At 54.8% G+C, this 19,672-nt stretch overlaps 7 protein-coding genes across 7 annotated transcripts; 3 read left to right on the plus strand and 4 right to left on the minus strand.

The window, feature by feature from the left end:
* Window positions 1-141: 141 nt before the first annotated feature.
* Window positions 142-2,418, plus strand: J4E90_000021 (uncharacterized protein; the record flags this gene model as incomplete). The annotated part of the gene is made up of 3 exons (XM_051429619.1): window positions 142-178; window positions 236-878; window positions 927-2,418. The coding sequence occupies 3 exons, from the start codon at window positions 142-144 to the stop codon at window positions 2,416-2,418; spliced, it is 2,172 nt and encodes a 723-aa protein (XP_051295106.1).
* Window positions 2,419-3,011: 593 nt separating this feature from the next.
* Window positions 3,012-4,682, plus strand: J4E90_000022 (uncharacterized protein; the record flags this gene model as incomplete). Its single annotated transcript, XM_051429620.1, has 1 exon — window positions 3,012-4,682. One exon carries the CDS (start codon window positions 3,012-3,014, stop codon window positions 4,680-4,682), a length of 1,671 nt encoding a protein of 556 aa, XP_051295107.1.
* A 155-nt stretch (window positions 4,683-4,837) lies between these two features.
* On the minus strand, window positions 4,838-7,899 carry J4E90_000023 (uncharacterized protein; the record flags this gene model as incomplete). Its single annotated transcript, XM_051429621.1, has 4 exons — window positions 4,838-5,504; window positions 5,560-5,877; window positions 5,927-7,758; window positions 7,804-7,899. The coding sequence occupies 4 exons, from the start codon at window positions 7,897-7,899 to the stop codon at window positions 4,838-4,840; spliced, it is 2,913 nt and encodes a 970-aa protein (XP_051295108.1).
* Window positions 7,900-9,758: 1,859 nt separating this feature from the next.
* On the minus strand, window positions 9,759-11,694 carry J4E90_000024 (uncharacterized protein; the record flags this gene model as incomplete). Its single annotated transcript, XM_051429622.1, has 5 exons — window positions 9,759-10,619; window positions 10,669-11,193; window positions 11,244-11,388; window positions 11,542-11,555; window positions 11,617-11,694. 5 exons carry the CDS (start codon window positions 11,692-11,694, stop codon window positions 9,759-9,761), a joined length of 1,623 nt encoding a protein of 540 aa, XP_051295109.1.
* A 937-nt stretch (window positions 11,695-12,631) lies between these two features.
* Window positions 12,632-16,142, minus strand: J4E90_000025 (uncharacterized protein; the record flags this gene model as incomplete). The annotated part of the gene is made up of 3 exons (XM_051429623.1): window positions 12,632-14,773; window positions 14,821-15,080; window positions 15,131-16,142. 3 exons carry the CDS (start codon window positions 16,140-16,142, stop codon window positions 12,632-12,634), a joined length of 3,414 nt encoding a protein of 1,137 aa, XP_051295110.1.
* Window positions 16,143-17,139: 997 nt separating this feature from the next.
* Window positions 17,140-18,269, plus strand: RHO2 (Rho GTPase; the record flags this gene model as incomplete). The annotated part of the gene is made up of 3 exons (XM_051429624.1): window positions 17,140-17,180; window positions 17,645-17,723; window positions 17,778-18,269. 3 exons carry the CDS (start codon window positions 17,140-17,142, stop codon window positions 18,267-18,269), a joined length of 612 nt encoding a protein of 203 aa, XP_051295111.1.
* A 588-nt stretch (window positions 18,270-18,857) lies between these two features.
* On the minus strand, window positions 18,858-19,562 carry J4E90_000027 (uncharacterized protein; the record flags this gene model as incomplete). Its single annotated transcript, XM_051429625.1, has 2 exons — window positions 18,858-19,264; window positions 19,367-19,562. 2 exons carry the CDS (start codon window positions 19,560-19,562, stop codon window positions 18,858-18,860), a joined length of 603 nt encoding a protein of 200 aa, XP_051295112.1.
* Between the last annotated feature and the right edge of the window lie 110 nt (window positions 19,563-19,672).

A 19,672-nucleotide genomic window follows, 5' to 3' on the forward strand; every position in this document is an offset into this window, starting at 1 on the left:
GAGTCGCGGAAACTTGCGCAGGGTCTTGTCATTGAGAGAGTTGATTTGAGCACGGTCGGCCAATCTCGGTCCGCACTGCTACTAAACGTCACCTTCAGTCAGCATACGAAAGCCACATCGCATATCAATATCGCAAACATCATGGCGAGCAAAAAGATGAATGTACTGGTATACTCCGGTACGGGCTTTTCAAACTTCCACACACACCCCCACCAAGATGACTAAACCAGCCCAGGCAACGGAAGCACCACAGAGTCCGTCCGCCACTGTCTCTACACTCTACGTCGGCTTCTCTCCCCCTCATACGCCGTCATCCCCGTGACAGGCGATACTCTGATCAAAGAACCCTGGTTCAGTTCCTGCGCTCTACTCGTCTTTCCCGGTGGCGCCGATCTAGGCTACTGCCGCACGCTTAACGGCGAAGGGAACCGCCGGATTAGTCGGTATGTAAACGCCGGTGGTTCTTACCTTGGTTTCTGCGCCGGAGGGTATTACGGTAGCAGTAGATGTGAATTCGAAGTCAACGACCCCAAAATGGCTGTTGAAGGAGAGAGGGAATTAGGTTTCTTTCCTGGGACATGTAGGGGGCTGGCGTTTGAGGGGTTCAAGTATGCGAGTGAAGCTGGGGCGAGGGCAGCGGAGATTAAGATTGAGAAAGGTGCTTTTGAGGGTGTTGATGAGGGGGTAGGCGATGTGTTCAAGAGCTACTATAATGGTGGGGGTGTTTTCGTTGATGCAAAGAAGCTGGAGAGTAGGGGAGTGCAGATCTTGGCGAGTTATACGGAGGACTTGCATGTTGAGAGTGGGGAGGGGAAGGCCGCGGTTGTGTATCGGAAGGTTGGTGAGGGGCATGCGGTTGTTACTGGGCCGCATCCTGAGTACGTTTGCGTCGATCCATGTAACACGTTCTTACTAACATACCGTAGATTCGCGCCCCAAAACTTGAGCAAGATCCCCAGCTTACCTTCGTATGCTTCCGTCATCAGCGACATCGCAGCCACAGATGCCACTCGACTTGACTTCATGCGCTTAATCCTCCGCAAACTTGGGCTGCAGGTCAATGAGCAGGAACAAGCGGTACCGTCCCTTTCCCGTCTGCATCTCACCGCTCATAACCTACCAGACGTCGCTGACCTCGTCGCTACGTGGAGTGAAATCATCACTGTAGTTGATGGCGATGAGTATATTAAGGGCGAGAACGATGTGTTTCGCATCGAGAAGGAGGGTAGTGCATGGAGCGTCAAGGAGTTGAAGAGGGCTGTTAGCGCTGTGTCGGAGAAGCTGCCTACTCTTGCTTCTGTTACGAACAGTAGCAAAGAGGGTGTTGAAGAACAAACTCAAGAAAAGGAGGACGATAACAAGAAGAAACCCAAAACACCAGAGGAGGAGATACAGGAATGTGTCGCGTACACCTCCGCCACCTCCCCCGACCAAATCGTATCCTACGAGAAGATCGTGAAGGTCATAATGCCTCACGAGAAGGCTTTGCCATCAGCTGAAGAGACGAAATTCCACCACGAATCCTTCTACGCAAACCTCCACCACTACCACACCAAGCTCCGCAACCCGAACGCTTCCTTCGGCAAACACCTCATCTACGGCGAAGTCGTAACATCCACCAACACGCTCCTCGAGAAGAACCCGTCCCTCCTCCGCAGCCTACCGAACGGCTTCACCATAACAGCAACCACGCAAATCGCGGGTCGCGGAAGGGGAAACAACGTCTGGATCGCTCCACCCGGCGCATTGATGTTCAGCACCGTTCTCCACCATTCCTTCACACTAAGCCAATCCGCACCCGTAGTTTTCATCCAATACCTCGCCGCGCTAGCCATCGTCCAAGGCATACAAAACTACGCGCCCGGCTACGAAAAGATTTCCGTGAAGCTGAAGTGGCCAAACGATATCTACGCTCAACTACCTGGCTCGTCCAACAATCCCGTTGTGAAGATTGGCGGGATACTGGTGAATAGCAGTTATTCGGGGAGTACGTATGATGTAGTCACAGGGATTGGGCTGAATCTGAGTAACGCGTTACCAACCACAAGTCTCAACCTCCTCGCCAAGTCTCTAAACCCGCCGCTTAAGGACTTCACGCCGGAGAAACTCCTAGCGAGCATACTTGCGCACTTTGAAACTCTCTACTCCACGTTCACGCAATCGGGCTTCACACGTGATATGGAGGAGTTTTATTATGCGAATTGGTTGCATACGGATCAGCTTGTTACGCTGGAGAGTGTGGATGGGGTGGAGACCGGGACGAAGGCGAGGATAAAGGGGATTACGCGTGATTGGGGGCTCTTGCTGGCGGAGGAGGTGAGGGAGGTGGATGGGAGGGGGACGGGCAGGGTGGTGCAGGTGCAGAGTGATGGGAATAGCTTTGATTTTTTTAGGGGGTTGGTTAGGCGGAAGGTCTGATGTGTGGTAAGTGAGGAGGTTGGATGGAGATGTACATGAGCAAGAGACGCGCTCTAGACATTTCGTCCTTCAGAGTACGCTCTGGCTACACTTGTTAAGTTTAGTACAATCTTCGTACGAACTTACCAACTGTCTTTTCTAGGTTGTTCGAATGGTAATGTCATGTAAGAACTTAACAGTACAGACAAAGTTTAAGATCAACAATTAGCCGTAGTATGTGATGTACGGCACGTTGGAAACCCGAACGCCGCTTTCGGCCTGAACAGCACGCGACCACCGACTTCTAGCTAGGACATCCACGCCGACCATCCATCGCCACAAACTTGTTCACGATGTCGATCCAGCCACAACTTGGAGCTGCGGCGCTATATGAGCACGCTGTTACGCGTCCGCATAAAGTCATGGATATGCTGTAACGAATCTCGAAGGGCATCAACATCCGCGACGGACGTTCGGCCGAACGATTGAGTACAAGTACAACGAGCAAGTGCTTGAAAGCGTTGCGCTACTACATGATCATAACAACCACTTCTCGGCTATAACTTTGAACCATCATCACCGCTATTAGGAGAGCACACCATATTTCGCCCGTCATGGCTTCATCAACCTCCCAACCGCAAGCAGACACCCTAATCCGCGCCGGCACAATCGAAACACTCCAACCCGGCATGCCACCACAGCGCTCTATAGCCCTCCTCTCTGGCCGCATCATCGCACTCTCCGAGGACCCAGCCGGCCTAGACGACTTCATCGGCAGGGAGACCCAAATCATCGACGTACCAGACTCCACAGTCCTCCCCGCATTCACAGATACGCATACCCATCTCATTCTCGCTGGTCTGACCTATTTCGACGTCCCAGTCAATGACGTAAAGAGCCTAGATGAGCTGTTTGCAAGATTGAAGAAGCGGGCGAGCGAGACGAAAGAGGGGGAGTGGATTTGTACGGCGACGGATTGGTTGGAGTATAATATCAAGGAGCAGAGACTGCCGACGTTGAAGGAACTCGATGCAGTGTCTACCAAACATCCCATCATGGTTATGCGCGGTGGACATAACGTCGTCGTCAACTCAGTCGTTGCGAACCTGCTGAACGTAACATCCGACACGCCATCACCACCCGGCGGCCTCATCGGAAAAGAAGCAGACGGAAGTCTATCCGGTCTCTTCCAAGACTCAGCCACCGTCCCCATCCTCAAACTAAAACCCTCCACAACCCTCCCAGAACGAATCGCAGGACTAGAAGCCGCATCCGCAGCCTACGCCGCAACAGGCACATCCAGCGTCCGCGACTGCTACGTCCCGCTCCCGGACCTAGACGCCCTCATCGCCACGCACTCCGCCGGAAAACTTGCCGTGCGCGTCCACGCCCTGATACCCGCCGTAGGCATGACCACCGCCTCCCAAGTCGAATCCCTCCTCTCCGCCATGGAATCATACCGGCATATGCAAACAGACCCCTACCTCTCCGTCTGGGGCGTCAAGTTGATGGTCGACGGCGGCATGGAAGCAGGCGCTGTATCTGAACCTTTCCTGGAGATACCCCCCGGCCGCGAAAAAGACGCAAATTGCAATTGCTGCGGGTTGCCTAGTTACCACGGTATGCTCACGTGGGAGAAACCCGCCCTCATCGAGGCCATGACCGCAGTCGTACGTCGAGGCTGGAAAATAGGAACACATGCGTATGGCGACCGGGCAGTGAAATTGGTGTTGGATGTGTACGAGGAACTCATGCATCGCTTTCCTTACTTACAGCCTGGAACACTGGTTATGGAACATGGGGGTTTGGTGTCGCCGAGTGAGCAGAAACGTGCTGTGGGGTTGGGTATTGCGACAACGATTCAACATCCGCTTCTCCATAATGCGGCGGGGATACAGGAGGTATACTGGGGCCGCGATCGCGTATCTCGCACTTTCCCCGCGCGGACGTGGCTGGATGCTGGGGCGCTGATAGCTGGCGGGAGTGACTATCCTGTTGGTAGTTTTGCGGCTATGCGGTCGGTCTGGGGGATGGCGAGCCGTGAGACTGTGAATGGGGTGACGGGGGTTGAGCATGCGATTACCGTGGAGGAAGCGGTTGCGTTGCATACTACTAAAGCTGCGGAATTACTGAGGGAGGAGGGGGAGAGGGGACGGCTTTTACCGGGGTTTGTGGCGGATTTGGCAGTTTGGGGGGTTAATCCGCTTAAGGTGGATGACTTGGAGGTGCTGAAAGACATGATGCCTAATCATATCTCTGTGGGGAAGAAGTTTGTAGCACTTTAGTGTGCGTGCGTGATAGAGAAGTGAGAAATATAGCTGTCGAGCGCTCGTAAGCCCATGGACATATATGATTCTGGTATCTATAATCTCGAAGAATGATACGACGCCCATCTAGATGCCGCTATATAAACACAATGAAATTCGTCATCCACCTCTTACTACCTAGCAAAGTAATCCCTCGCCCCATCCCTACTAGGACTATACGGCGTATACTGCTGTTGCCCATGCCCAACACCCATAGGTGCAGCCCCACTAACCAACCTCCCCTGATCCCCTCCTCCAATCTCATACGGACTCTCTCTACTATCCACGCCCCTCAAATCCAAGCTAGGACTAGGACTGTACTCGCGCAACGCACTGGGTGTCTGATGGTACCCTTGTGGGTACAAAACGCCCGGATCATCTCGCATCGTCCTCTCAGAATCACGACTTGTACTCCTCCCGCGATCACTATTATTAGTGGAGTTATCGCGGCCCCAATGACTCCCCGGTGTATCAGGCCTCCCCACCGTACTACCGCCATACAAACTGCCCTCGCCGCCGTGTTCATCGCTAAACTCAGGTCTGTTTTTATAATTCTCAAAGTCCATATTCGATTCCGACACGAATTCAAAGGGGCCGGTTCCACCACCGCTGGTGATGTTGGCTGAGGCGGCGGTTTTACCAGGGTGTTCTTTGGACATGCGTTTCATGGTGTAGACGTCAGAGAAGGCGGCGGTGTCGCCAATGTCGCCGTCGAGGCGGCCGCGGTAGACTTCGGCGAGGAGGTGTTTGGATTTTTCGTGCACCATGGGGACGGTGAGCTTTTGGTATAGGGCTGGGTGGCTAGAAGGTAACGTCAGTAAATCGTGTTTGTCTTTGTAGAATGTAGATGCCTTACCCGAATCGCACGGCAACGCGATCTCTTCGGCGCGATTCCTTGTCGATTGGGGTTGGGGCTTCGGTACCCTTGGCGCGTGTGCCTTGGGTGTAGTACTTGAGCGAGTGGTCGAAGGCGTTCTTGCAGTAGAATTTGAAGGCGATCAAGCCGAGAGGGAGAGGGGCCATGGCGGCTAGCATGGTCCATTTGTGTTCGTAACCACGGGCTACGACCAGCAGTGCAACGATGCAGTTGGAGAAGAAAGTGCCAACGAGCATGCGGTTGAAGAGTACACGCCAGAAGGCGCCACCAGATTCGTTCTTGGTGCAGAAGACGTACCTAATCATATGTCAGCGGGGTATTTGAGGGTTTTGGAGTTAAGACTCACATCAGAAGATACTTCTTCATCCAGCTATCGAGTGTAAAGTAAATCGCCACAATAACCAGCGTAATCGGCTGCAACGGCGCAAAACACAGCGCAACCGTCGAGTAAAACAAAAAGTAATTGTAGTAACTCGCATAGTCAAACGGCGGCGGCGCAGTCCGACTGATCAGCTCCCTAGGCGTCGGGTTCAAGAACTTGCGCGAGAAACTTCCCCACGCCAGATTGACCGCCTGAGCTAGATCGATAGCAGCGCCCAAGTTACGCTGGACGAGCCAGGTAACCCAAAAGGGCGAGACTTCGCATAGGGTACGCATGGTCGTGTCGAAGAACTTGATTTGGCGTAGGATATCCATGAAGGGAACGTGTTCCTGGGTCGCGAGATTGACAATCATGACAATCATACCGAAGACGGCGCTGAAGAGCGAGAAGACGAACAGGTTATTAAAGACGAAGAAGGCGTATAATTGTGCTGTGACATGGCGCTCTCGGGAGGTCTTGGTCGTGTCTCCGGCCTTGATGGACAAGCGACGGAAGATGATGGGCAGGAAGTAGTAGAAGAGCGAGGTAAGTGCCGGAGCTGCGAGACCTTGGACGACGGCCCAGAAATCGGCGTGGGCGGCTAGTTCGGTCTGGAAGGTAGGCCACACAAAACCTAGGTTGGAGAGCTTGGACAGGAAGACGGCGATCAGGGCGTTAGGGATGAAGTACAGGAGCGTAAGCAGGGTGATCCAGAAGTTGTTCACGGTCCTCCTCCATCGTCGCGTCTTGGGGTCAAGGGTAAGGTTTTTCCAGATGATATCCTTTGGCTTGGGTGCAAGTCGGACGGTGGTGCCTTTGACGTGCTTGCTGCGGGCTGCGAAGGCGACCATGTGCGCAGAGTCGATACTCTCGTAGCTAGCGAATCCGTACGATAGAGCATCGCGCTTGTCGATCGTCTCCCGGACCTCCTTGATCTTGCTCTCCAGTCGCTGGATGCGCGCTGTGAGGTAGTCAATTGCATCCACCTTTTGCGCCTTATCGGTGAACTCTGGGTCTTTCTTCGAGGGAGTACATAACGGTCGCTCGGCGGGTAACTTGTTTGGGTTCTTCAGGTATTTCGCCAATATCTTCTCCAGCTCAATAACGGCTTCTTCGTGTGCCTCGATGAGATCTGGGATATCCTTCACGTTGCGTCCGATGGATGCGCGGGGCACCTCTGGCGTAGTCTTCAAGCTATCCGTAACCTCGACGATGCCCTGGTCACTGCGAAAGCTACGGTCGATATCCGTAACCATCAACGTCCGCGCGTGCAGACTATTCTGGTAGTCTGGATGCTCGAGGTACTGGCGTCTCATCCTGTGTACAGCGCGGTACATCCACCACAAGAAACCGCAAACGATGATGTCGATAAGGTATGCCAGCACGACGAAAGCCCAGAAAACCTGACCGAATAGATCTCTAGGTGTCATCAGGAAGATGATCTTGCCGCTCATATCTCCGTCGAAATTCTTCTGGAATTCCACCGACTTGATGACGTTGACGGGAACGATAACCGCACAGCCAACGATGGCGAGTACGACAAACATGTTCCTGCACATGCGTGCAAAACGCAGGAAGATGGTCGCATCCAGTCCAATCTTCTCAACATATTCGGGTTCGTTTGTCTTGAACACGGGCTTGTACCACGCGAACAGGGATTTGTCGAGAGGCGGCGGTCGGTGTTTCTCGTCGGTGTGTCGGAGACGGGGCGCGTAAACGATAGTATTAAAAGGGCGTAGTAGAAGGAAAAGTATGAAAATGGCGGCGGTGATGCCGAAGGATGTGCCGATAGCGACGAGGACGGAGTCTTGGGATACCTGGGGGTGTTAGTATTGTATGCGATAGATTAGGGCTGCATGTACCGAAGCGCCCAGGGCATTTTCTGTCATCAACTGCTCGAACTTCTGCTCTATGCTCAGGTCCCGCCGGAGCAGCACGTTCGGTACTGTGGATGCCATAGCGAGTGACGGGTGTAACGTGTAGCGAAGGTGTGGTAGCGAGTGTGGTAGCACGTGTGATGGGTACACGTGGTATTGGGGGTCGATCTCGGGTCCGAGAGCTCAGCGCATGTCTTCCTCGTGTTCCCCTCTCTCTCACTGAGATCTGAGTATGATCTGCTGTATCGTAAAGATCGCCGTTGGTCGTATTCGGGTTTATTCGGCGGCCTGCTCTTCACAAGGAAAGATAACAAGTGGGTATACGCGCAAAGCAGAAAGAGTGTACAAAGCAAGTGTAAGGAAAGCCAAGAGTGAAGCAAGCAACTGCAGCAGTAAGCAGTAACGGCAGTGAGAGAGAGTTCAGAGCTACGAGCAGTGCCTCGCGTCCCTTGCCCGTGAGAGCGGATGGAAAAGGGCCGTCGATCCCTGTCGTGCCCTGTCAAGATGTCGGCGCTAGAGGGAGCTGTGACGCCTCGCTAGAGCCAGACCCTAGCCGCCTTCCCCCAGGCACGCCCAGCCATTGGCTGTCCCAACGCGCCGTTTTAACGCCGGGTACGCGGCTCTGCCATGGCATCTCTGGCGGGTGGTTTTTATTTTTGGCCTGAAGGGCCTGGCCAGCTGCTCTAAGATTTTCCAGAGAGATCGCCCCTTAGTGAGCCCGGAGTAGTTTGCGGAGAGCGGGAGAATGAAGCTGCACTATGCTTTTGCACTGCCACCCGCTCACGCAAGTTCGATCAAGTTTGTACCAAGTGACGCGGTAGGTAACGCGATGCATAACTCGACGAATGAGATACGGAAATGTGGCGGTGCGCAGGCGGCTCTTCGGATTTGATGAGGCTTGTCCAGTCCACTCTCGTTTCAAATATGCATGTTTCGGACGATATGAAATGGGCCACGTTTATGCTTGGAGATGGATCGTGGGATGCGAGGAGTTTTATTGGGTGCCGATGATCCGTGTACTCGGTGCTGCCGAGATCCTAGCCAGCGGTGAAATGCGATGTGTGTCTGAAGTGGGGAAGATGGAAGGAACACCGAGCCATCTTGGAGATACTCTGCTTTGCGATGCCATGAATTTGTTCCTCAGGGAGTGTCTCGCCAGTACTGGCGCTGAGAGGCCCCGTCAAGACCAAATCGGACAAGATGATGATAACGCGCTTACATCCCACCATCACCACGACCCTCATCAATCTGCCCACCAATCTACCCAGCAATCCATCCGAGAAGCCTAACATCTTGTCCAAAAACATTCCTTCTCACCGCACTCTAACAACAAAAGCCACATCCAGATATCAGCGTCCTCTCCCATCATAACCAAGAGCAAACGTGACTTTCAGTCCCGTGGTAACAAACCAGGCACCTGCCACCGAAATCAACAGCAATTCCACAAGTTACCCGATTCGGACATGCCCGCAAAACCAAATACAGCACAACAACACCGACAAAGCTCAAATCGCACTGAACAGATGCTTCAGAAATCACACGTTACATCTTGACCGTCAGATTGACCCTACCGTGATCTTTAAACGGAAATCTTGTAGTCATTTTTTCTCGGAGAGAGGAAGGATGGTGGGTTTAAAACAGCCATCAAGGCACACATCCAATCAGCCAAACAATTAATCAATACCACCATCACACAATCACACCCCAAACTTGAACAAATCAGTGAATTTCGCTTTTATCCCACCTGATCTACCCTTGCTAGCAATCATATCCCCTTCATTGACTCATCCATCCATCCCTCCGTCCCAATAATAAAACTCGCCTCCAGCCTCTACTATATGCAGGCTGAGTTCAATAGAGGCGTACAGGCGATGCAAGAGCATGAGAATCCATGTGCCCAGGACGATTATCACCAACAGCTCTATTCCCACAAACAACTCCTAGTTGCTACCCGCAGCCTTCACAAGCTCACTAACCTTCCTCGCAAGGTCATCAGCCTCAGCCCTCGTCTCAGCTTCAGCGTAAACGCGGACGGCGTCTTCTGTCCCACTAGCGCGGGCAAATGAACGACCTTGGCGGACTTTCTGCACTTCCTTGTCGATTTGCGACTGGAGACCCTCTGGGCTGGTGAGTTTGCGTTCGGCGTCTGTGGTCTTGAAGATGGTGCGGTCGTTGACGAGGACTTTGAGGAGGCGGTTGGGCAGGTCGCTGTAGGTTGAGAGCCATTCCTGGCAGCCCCAGTGCTTGTGTGCGAGGACGACTTCGACGAGGAGGAAGTCGGAGAGGGCGTCGCCGACGGACTGGTTGATGAGGTTGATGCAGGCGCGCAGGACGTCGAGGGCTTCCTTCTCGCCGGGGTTGCGGGGCTCGTGCTTCTCGATTGTGTCGAGGGTGTCGTGCGAGAAGATGACGGTGCCGTGGCCGTTGGCTTCGAAGTAGACGCCGATATCTAGCTTTTCGGCTGCGTGGTGCAGGTACTTCACACCGGTAGGTGTGCAGTCGACCTTGAGCTTGAGGTTGTCTTCGACGTACTTCGTGGCGGCGCCGTTGGCGTAGGCGGTTTGCACAACTCCGATCTTGAGCTTGTCTGCCAGTCCACTTTGACGGACGGTGTCGCCGAGGAAGGAAGCCACGAGAGTCGCGATGCGGTCACCGTCGAGTAATCGGAACACGTTCTTCTCATCTTTGAAGTAGTATACTACGCGGTCAGCGTCACCATCGAGTGAGCAGCATCGATCGCCAGGTCCAGCCTTGGACGAAGGGGGCGCCCGCTGGTTGGTCTTGACGTAGTCTGCACCGCACTGTTCTCGAATTAGCAAAGTTCCAGTACTTGTAGATATGTTTGCTTACGTCGACGTTCAGGCTCTCGGGCTTGATAACGTTGTCGTTGATGACGGAGATCTCAAGGCCGCCTTCTTCCTTGGTGGGAAGGTACTTGATGAGCTCGTTCAGCTTCGGGCCACCGACGCCATTGGCACCGTCGACTGTAAGACTACCAGAAGGCTTCTTTCCACGCAGCGCGGTCTTGAATGCTGCACCGAACTTCTCGTAGTAGCCCTTCTCGGTAGGCGTACCGTAGGCATCCTTAGTACCTTCGGTGTTCAAGCACCTAACCATGTAGTGTAATTGTGGCGTGGTAAGGAAGCCGTAGTCTTTGACTTCAGCACCGGCGCTGTTCAAGCCATCGATGAGGCATCCGAGAAGCCTTGAACCAGAGGCTCTTGTGTCGCGGGCTACGACAACGCGTGCGGGCGTGTTGAGGTCGATCTTATTCTGGGCAGCGATTTCGCGGTAGTATTTGGAGACGTCTTCGGGGGTGGCCTTGTTCGCCATCTCGGTGCTGATGACCTCCCACTCCTCTTGCAGCATGTTGCCCTAGAAATTAGTTAGCCCAGTCTTCCTTCATATTGGAAAAAGACATGTACCATTGGTTCGACGAGCTTTACGCCATTGTCTTGAGGAGGATTATGCGAAGCGGTGATCATGACACCGATCCATTTTCCCTTGAGCGCCCGCGACCGCAGCGCCGCAATGAGACCAACGCGAGTGAGGACGGAGTCGAGAACATCACTGTTATGGTAAGCGTAGTTCGGGAGTTTTGTGCGTGACGAGGGTTGGCGTTCGGGGTAGTGGTGGAAGATCCGCCAGCTGCGACGCGCGCGCGGAGGTACTCGATAGCTGGCATCGCAGCCATCTATCGTATGAACGTAGGGGATGGCTTACGCTTTTGTTCGGAACTAGACTCTCTGTTAGCATCTCAATGCTTCAATCTCTCAAATCATGGTCTCCTGAACTTACACCAGCAGTACCGTATGTGTACTTAAGGCCCTCGGGCGCAGGGTGCTTTTGCGCAGCGTCGGCGATGGGGTCGGACATGATGTGTGTGTGGTTTGTCTAAGTGAGGGATGTGAGAAATGAGATGTAACGGTCTGAATAGAACGGGTGGTGTAAAATAATGGTTCAATTGAAGTAAGAAAAGACGTAGAATGTTCGGCGTTGTAGCAAGCTCAGCTATGAGGCTCTCACGACCCCGCCGGCGGACACACGCTAGCAGGGATGCTGAACGCAGGGATGACGATGCAGGACCGACGATGATGATGCGTGCCTGGCTAACCACGTTTTTACCAGCTTCATCCTATTAATAGAGAGGACAGCGCAGGAATTCGCCCCCTTCTCGACCAAATTATAAGGCTGCTCAAACCTAGTCATCTGTAAGACTACTATCCGACGTCACATTCTTACGGTGCTATGGCTAGATGCATCTTCTGAGGTGGTGGGATGTCGCAATTGCGGGGTTTTGTGACACTGGTACGAGGCGGCGGCCTTGACCGCTCCTCTTACAACGTTGCCACAACGTTCGGTGTTCCGGTGTACTGGGTGGGGATCGTCCGACACTACCCGTCAACGTCGAACTACGTAGAACGTTGCCTACATTTTCTGAGGCATGTTGTCAATTCTGTCAGCATCTTGACATTGTGCTGTGTTGCAAACAAACAAGATAGAGTAATCGAGTCTGGGCGGTTCAACAAATATCGTAGCTAATAGTGTGTTGTTAACAACAATATCACATCACATCATGTATTCAAAGCACATCTGAGTTTCATCATGGCACATCTCTCAGCGACTAGATTACCTCCACTTGGCATCCATCAACCACAAGAGGAAGAGACTAGACTAGACCGACAACTCGTCTCTCATCTACTAAAGAAACAAGCATGAGAGAACAGAGACTCAGCACGAGTGGGCCGACAACTGATTGCCAAAAGAAAAGAATGGAACAGTCCAACAGAAAGAGAGGAGACCGATCAACATCTCAGAACCCCTGCGGTCCCAATCCAGGAAACCTGCCTCCAAACCCACCAGCAAGAACGCTGTGGCCAGGAACAGGACTGCCAATCTCGCCCAAGCTCGAAGGAGGAGCCTGTATCGCACCATCACTAAACTTGATATGCGACAACCTGCCACTGGCATCTTCTTTGTACTCCAGACTACCGCCGCCATTGGTATGCGTAACATCGAGGATATCGCACGCCTCCTTGATCTCATCGACCGAGACAGCAGGATCCATAGCACCGCGTGAAGCCTCGACTTGGCGATGTACTTCCGACGCATCGACGTAGCCGTCTGCGTCGGAGGCGCGAGGAGCGAGGGTCTTGCATGCGGCGCAGATGGTACGGCGGAGCCAGACTATGCGCTGCTCGTTTGCGTTGCGTTCGAGGGGTCGCGTGGTGTTCATGGAAAAGGGGCTGTTGAAGATGTTGGAAGTTGGCGAGTTGCCCCAGTTGGCTCCGGAGTGAAAGCCCTGTAGGGGTGGTGTGCCCCAGATGCTGCCGCCGCCTGGTGCTCCGAACGATCCATACTGCGAACCGGGTATGTCTGCGAAGCCGAATGATGGCGCTCTCACTGAGCCGTGTTGTTGCATGCTTGGGCGGCGATCGGGTAATTCTGGAATGTCGTCATCGTCGTCCAGCAGCGCTTTACTACCTAGGTGATTCGCCAGTTCGTCTACATCAGCGCCCTGTTGTCCATTTTCATCGCCAGCCTTCACGCTTGAAGGGCGCTTGATAGGCGTTGGCCGTTGGATGGGTTGTGCTTGAGGACCAGTGATGGGACTCTCGTTTGAGAGACGTTCGAACGACCCCGAGCCCTGTCGCGAGTGCGTCGGCATACCTATCGGAAAGGCGGATGGCATTGGCGCAGTGAAGCCTGGAGGTGCTGGGAAGCCTGGGGGTCCTTCCATCGGGAAACCACGGCCAATTGGAAGTGCACCTGGTGTGTGCATGCCGGGAGGTGGGAATCCACGGAAGCTCTGGGGCGCTGGTTGAGGAAAGAACGGTATGTTTGGACGTGGTCCCATCATTCCAGGCATCATCGATCCATGGCCAGGGAAGCCGTTCAGCCCTGGAGGCATATTCATACCCAGTCCTGGCGGCCCTTGCATACCTGGCGGTGGTCCCATAGGAGGCATCGGAGACGATGGCTGCCCATGCGGAGTTCCTAAGCCTTGCTGTTGAATTGGCGGTTTCGTCAAAATCGACCTTGGTATCGACTGGTTTGGCAGCTGGGAGGTTGGGGATGTCGACTTGCTTGTTCCTAGAGTAGCATGGGGAGTCTTTGGCGATGAGCCGTGAGAGGTCTGGTGCGATGTTTGGCGCGGTCGGTTCGGGGTTGGAGCCTTCGGTACAGCTGGTGTGACCTGGGGCGATGGTATTCCCGTAGACGAATTTTGCTTTAGCAATTGAGGAGGCAGCGCAACTGCCACTGGCTGTGAGGCCTTTTTCGCACCAGCAATAGCGTTGTGGGCAGCTGCAGCGGCGGCTTGGTCCTCCTTGCGTGTTTGGCCTTTGGTCTTCGAGTCCCGTTCCTTGCGGTCCTTGTCCTCCTGCGCCTTCTTCTCTTTCGCTTCTCTCTCCCTCGCTTCCCGCTCTTCACGTTCCTTTCGTTTCGCCTCGTCTTTGGCCTTTTTCTCGAGGGCTTTCTGTTCGCGTGCTTTCCTCTCTGCCTCCTGTTGCCGCTCGCGCTCTTCCTGCTGTCGTTTCAGACGCTCGGCCTCCTTGCGCTGCTTCTCCTCCTCCTGGGCTTTACGTTCCGCCTCTTTCTTCTTGCGCTGCTCTTCTCGCTTCTTCCGCTGTTCCTCTAGTCGCTTCTCCTCCGCAGCCTTGGCTTCGGCTTCCTTGGCTGCTCGTTCGGCTTCCTTGCGAGCCTCCTGTTCGGCCTTCAGCTGCCGTTGCTTGTCCTTCTTCTCCTTGCGCTTCTGGGCTTCTTTTGCTTTCTTTGCCTCTTTCGCATCTTTCCTCACATCTTCCTCTGCTAGTTCTTCGAGTAACTTTTGCTGTCGTTCCGCAGCCACCTTTTCTCGATACGCCTGGAGTACTCTCTGCTCAAACATTCGCGCTGCGAAGATCTGGAACATTCGCCGGCCTTCCTCCATCCGTTGCTCCTCGGTCATAGCGCCCTGGGCGGGGTTAGTTGCAGATAGATAGTCCAGCCTAGAATACGCACTTCCTCATCCTCCTCGTCCTCCTCGTAGTCGTCGTCGTCGTACTCTTCCTCGTCTTCGCCCTCTTCGTCGTAGTCGTCTTCGTCGGGCGGAGGAGCGCTGTGACTGTGGCCGCTATAGGATCGGTGCTGGGCGCCGGGGTGAGCCTGGACTTGAGCATCTTCTTCCCGTTGCATCCTACGCTCGGCGAGCTGCTCCATCATCTCGATGAACTTCTTCCCATCGTTCTTGAGCAAATCGTCAGCAACCGTAAGTATGCCACCTAAAAGGATGAATCAGCATGCTCCCAGCACGGGTAGGGGGCGGGCATACCTTTGACCTGCAGACTGCTGCCAAACTGGAGGAAGTCTGAGGGCTCGGGCGGCGGCAGACTACGCTCGCCTGAGCTGTAGCCGCCTTCTGACGAGATCTCGCTGTCGTATTCGGAGTCTTCCTCCTCTTCCTCGCCCGAGTCGTACTCTTCTTCGTCGTCGTCGTAGGAGCCGGGCGGGGGGTGGGGGTTCAGCATGGGGCGCGGGTGGTGAGGAGCACTGGACGCATAACCATAATTAGCCTCGGGAATGAAACTACCGACGTCTTGCTGGTGGTGCGCGTACTGCTCGAGTTCTTCGTAATATGCATCATATAGAACCTCCAGCTCCTCCTCGATGGCGGTGCGCTTCCGCCCGCAGACGGTGCAGCTGCACGAGTGCTTCTGCTGCTCCTTCATCTTGCGCAGAACCGCCTCCTTTTCGATCTTGACGAGCGACTTGCGCTCGTCCTCGCCAAGGGACAGCCAGAACTCGCGTATGCGGTCCCGCTCGTCCTGCATCGTCGTGTTCCATATGCGGTCGCCGCGGGCGCCGGAGCGCGCGACCGAGTGGGCAGGCGACATTTGGTGGGCGGGTGCGGGGCTGAGGCGTGATGCGACATGCTGGGTGTAGGCCAGCGGAGGGGGTGCGGAGGGCGCCTTCTTCTTCCGCCGCGTCTTCTTGCCCGCGGCGCTGCGCATTGGGGCGTGGCCGTAGCCCTGCGGGTAGTCGCCGTTTGTGCCGTATGCGTGCTCGTACTCCTCGTCCGAGTAGTACTCCCCCTCGTCGTACGCCGCCTCGTCCAGCTCCGGGTCGGCGTACTGCTGCTGGCCGGGCGGCCCTCGGGCAGGCGACACGCCATTCCGCGCGGGCGCAGGCGCAGGCGGCTCCTGTGCGGCTCGCTTGGCGGCCTCCTTCTCGCGTCGCTTCTGCTTCTTGCGGTTGACGGCGGTCGGGGTGGCATCGTGGGCGTGCGTCGCAGTGCCGTTGGGCGGCAGTTGAGCCGGGGCGGGCCCGCGTGTTCCCTGGGCCATGGGGGGAGTGTGTGTATGTCGCGGTGTCCTGCTGCACGGCTGTTAGAGCGCGGGTCTGGGGAGTCGAGTGGGTGATAGCTCGGGCGATGGCGCGGGAGGGCTAGCGTACGGCCACCGGGGAGCAAAAGTGCGAGGTGGAGGTGGAGGAATTGGAGGGGCGTCACGCACACCAGGGCAGTTGCGAGTGCGAGTGTTCGAGTATGCGGGGGGTGTCGCTGGAATCACGCAGTCGTCTCTGGGTCGTGTGCTCGGGCTGCTAGCACATGCCGCGCTGTCGTAGCCTCTTGTTGATGGTCGACGGCCCATTGTGGTACCGACGTTGCGATTCGCACTGCCGCAGGTGCCACGTCTTGGCGTCTTCTGGAACGGAAGGAACTGGGCGAGAGGCTGTGCAAGTGCTCCGCGACGGCCATTCATTCGTATCTCAACACACTCGCTCTCGCACACCGCACCCTTAACACGCCAGCGTCCCCCGTCCCCCAGCCCAGCCGTCTGTGGCTTTAGCTCGTGCTCGTCTCCGCTGCGATCGTCCCCCAAGCTTCATTCTTAAACACCGGCCCGTCCACTTCATTACTGCACCACCGCTTTTTGCTACTCTCCCATTGCACCCGTTGCTGTCGCAGGCCACACCCGTTGCTTTCGCCTTCACCTCGACACCCACCCGCCGACACTCACTCCACCGACACTCACCATCCCTCCGCTGGTAGTCTGTTGCTTGTCTCCGCCCCGGCGCGCCATTGACATCTCGCTCGTCGCGAGCCATAACATCGCCAATCACCATTGTTGGGCCCGAGATCACGTCGTCGCGCCATTACACTCGCATTACCCCGACAACACCCTCGCGCACACAAGGCTACTTCGCTGTATCCTTCCGCCTGCGCACCACCTCTCTCCCACGACCGCAACCGCGAACGCGCTCCATCGGCCAATAACCCGACCCAGCATCTCCGGACAAGACTCCCGCTGAGTGCGGCATTTCCCCAAACACACCCCCACAATGGCCCAGCAGCAGCAGAATGGCGAGCCTGTAATGCGCAGGTACGTTTGATCTTCACTTTCTGGACCCTGGTCAAAACTTATCTCATGTCGATCTCTCACGACCGTTTTCTTACGCGCGCAATTGCTTTTCCCAACGTTATTTCCTTCCGTCCGACTCTACTTTGACGACATGAATTCTGCATTTTCCAGCAATTTCACTGTCAAAAGATCTCACTGCACCTCTCCCTTCCCAATGGTACGATCAAGACCTGGAGCTGAGACACCCCGGTTTTGCGCCATAGCTTGCATTGGCGCACCCGGTCCAACGACACGACCGACTAAAAATAGGCCACCCTACATGTCCCCCATGTCCACTTTTTATCGACTCGCGCTCAATTCTTCCTCTTTTCGGTCATGCACTGCACTTCATCCTCTTGTTTGCGCCGACATCCACTCTCGGTCACGCCGACGCTGTCACACCATGCACCCTTCACCCACACAACATGCTGATCTTGTGCCTTTAGGAAGTTGGTCATTATTGGCGACGGTGCTTGCGGCAAGACTAGTCTTCTGAGCGTCTTCACTCTCGGATATTTTCCAACAGTACGTCCAATACATCGACCGATAGGCCGTCCCCAATATCCTAACCTGTCATAGCGCTACGTCCCAACCGTCTTCGAAAACTACGTCACCGACTGTAGAGTGGACGGCAAGTCCGTGCAACTCGCGCTATGGGATACAGCCGGCCAAGAAGACTACGAGCGCCTCCGTCCCCTCGCCTACTCCAAAGCGCACGTCATCCTAATCGGCTTCAGCGTCGACTCCCCCGACTCTCTCGATAACGTCAAGCACAAGTGGGCAGAGGAGGCCCGCGAACGCTGTCCCACCGTCCCCATCATCCTCGTCGGCCTGAAAAAAGATCTCCGCGATGACCCTCTCGCACAGGAAGAAATGCGCAAGAAGAGCTTGAGGTTTACTACACCGAAACAAGGCGCCGACATGAAGGATATGATTGGCGCGAGGAAATACCTCGAATGTAGTTCCCTGACAGGGGATGGCGTGGATGATGTTTTCGAAGCGGCGACCAGGGCGGCGCTGCTGAGTGTGGATAAGAAGGAGAATCCAGGGTGTGGATGCGTTGTTCTATGAGACTTCGAAGAGGAGTTTCCCTGCATCTTACATCTTCTTCTTATCTTCATATCACACAACTGCATTGGGCGGAGTCACGACAAACTGGAGTTGGTACGATATATTTGGGGCCTTCAATTTTCGATTCTTCTTCTTCCTTTCTTCTGTATGGGCGATTTGCTGTTTGAGCGCTTATAACTGCATTACACACAACTTTTTTTGTTTTTGATTGAGCTGGAAAGAGAAAAGACTGGCTTCTGATGCCGAGTTCAGAGCGAGGAGGAAACATACGTTAGTCGGGCTCTAGCTATCTACTCGAAGATGTTGGCTTAATGATTGACGAGAAAGCGCCATCATCATCCACTCATTCGGCTCCTTTGGCAATTAGTTGTATATTCTTGGGCAATGACCGGCACGCTCAGTAGCTAGAAGGCAGTAATCTTCCACGAGACATTACATGCATCCTTTTGTCATCTCTGAGAAACGTAACGCAATAATGTACACGTGATGCCAATAACGACATCGACCGCCTTTTTGCTATACACATATGATACACACGACTCCCCATCGCTGCACCCCGACCCAACACATTCATCCCAAACCGAATCTCTAATCCCTCGTCCACGCATGATTCCACCCATCCCTCGCCGGAAAATCCGTTTGAACCCTCCCATACTCCACCGGCACACTCCCCCAAATCCCCCTCTTGAGCATCGCACTACGATACAACCTGCCCACCTCCCTGCCCTTCGTTCCCAAACGACTCGGATCCGCGCCCCGCCCACCAGCCTCCTCCTCTTTGACAAGATTGCCGTTGTTGTCCATGAGGCGCAGGTGTTCGCACGCTGACCGCATGGCCATGTATTGTCGTTCCAACTCGCGTTCTTCAGCCCAGCGACGCTTGCGCAGGAAGAGCAGCCATGCGCGATGGATTGTCCAGTGCCGGAGGGAGCGGTTGCGGGAGAAGTGGAGGGGGCGCGGGGTTAGGGGGTGGGAGAGGTGGTAGCGGATGTTTGCTGTGGGGGGTGTTAGCGACGCTGTTGTGGTGATGGGAGGGTGGGTGGATTGGGTTACACGAGGGAGCGTTGATGGGGATATAGGGAGGGGGGGAGACGTACTTATCCTAGGATCATTTCCCGGTCCCTTTTTACTCCTCTTCTGCATATTCGGTGTCGATGAGAAGGCTGATTGTTGCGACTTTTGCTGCTGCTGCGGGCATGTCCATTGTGCGGTTCTTTGCCAGATGTTTATGGATTGTGAGATTTGGGTGGGTTTGTAGGGCCGGAACACCGGTCGAAATGCTGAGAGGTTCATTGTGGATGTTGTGTGAGGCGCAATGGCGGGGGCAAGGCGGAGGTGGCTTGTTGGTGTTGGTGATGATGGTCGGACTGGAAATTCGCGATGCGCGGGAAGACCCTTGTTCG

This window comes from Alternaria incomplexa (assembly GCF_024043165.1).
Source record: "Alternaria incomplexa strain BMP 0042 chromosome Unknown scaffold_1, whole genome shotgun sequence".
Classification (NCBI taxonomy): Eukaryota; Fungi; Ascomycota; class Dothideomycetes; order Pleosporales; family Pleosporaceae; genus Alternaria; species Alternaria incomplexa.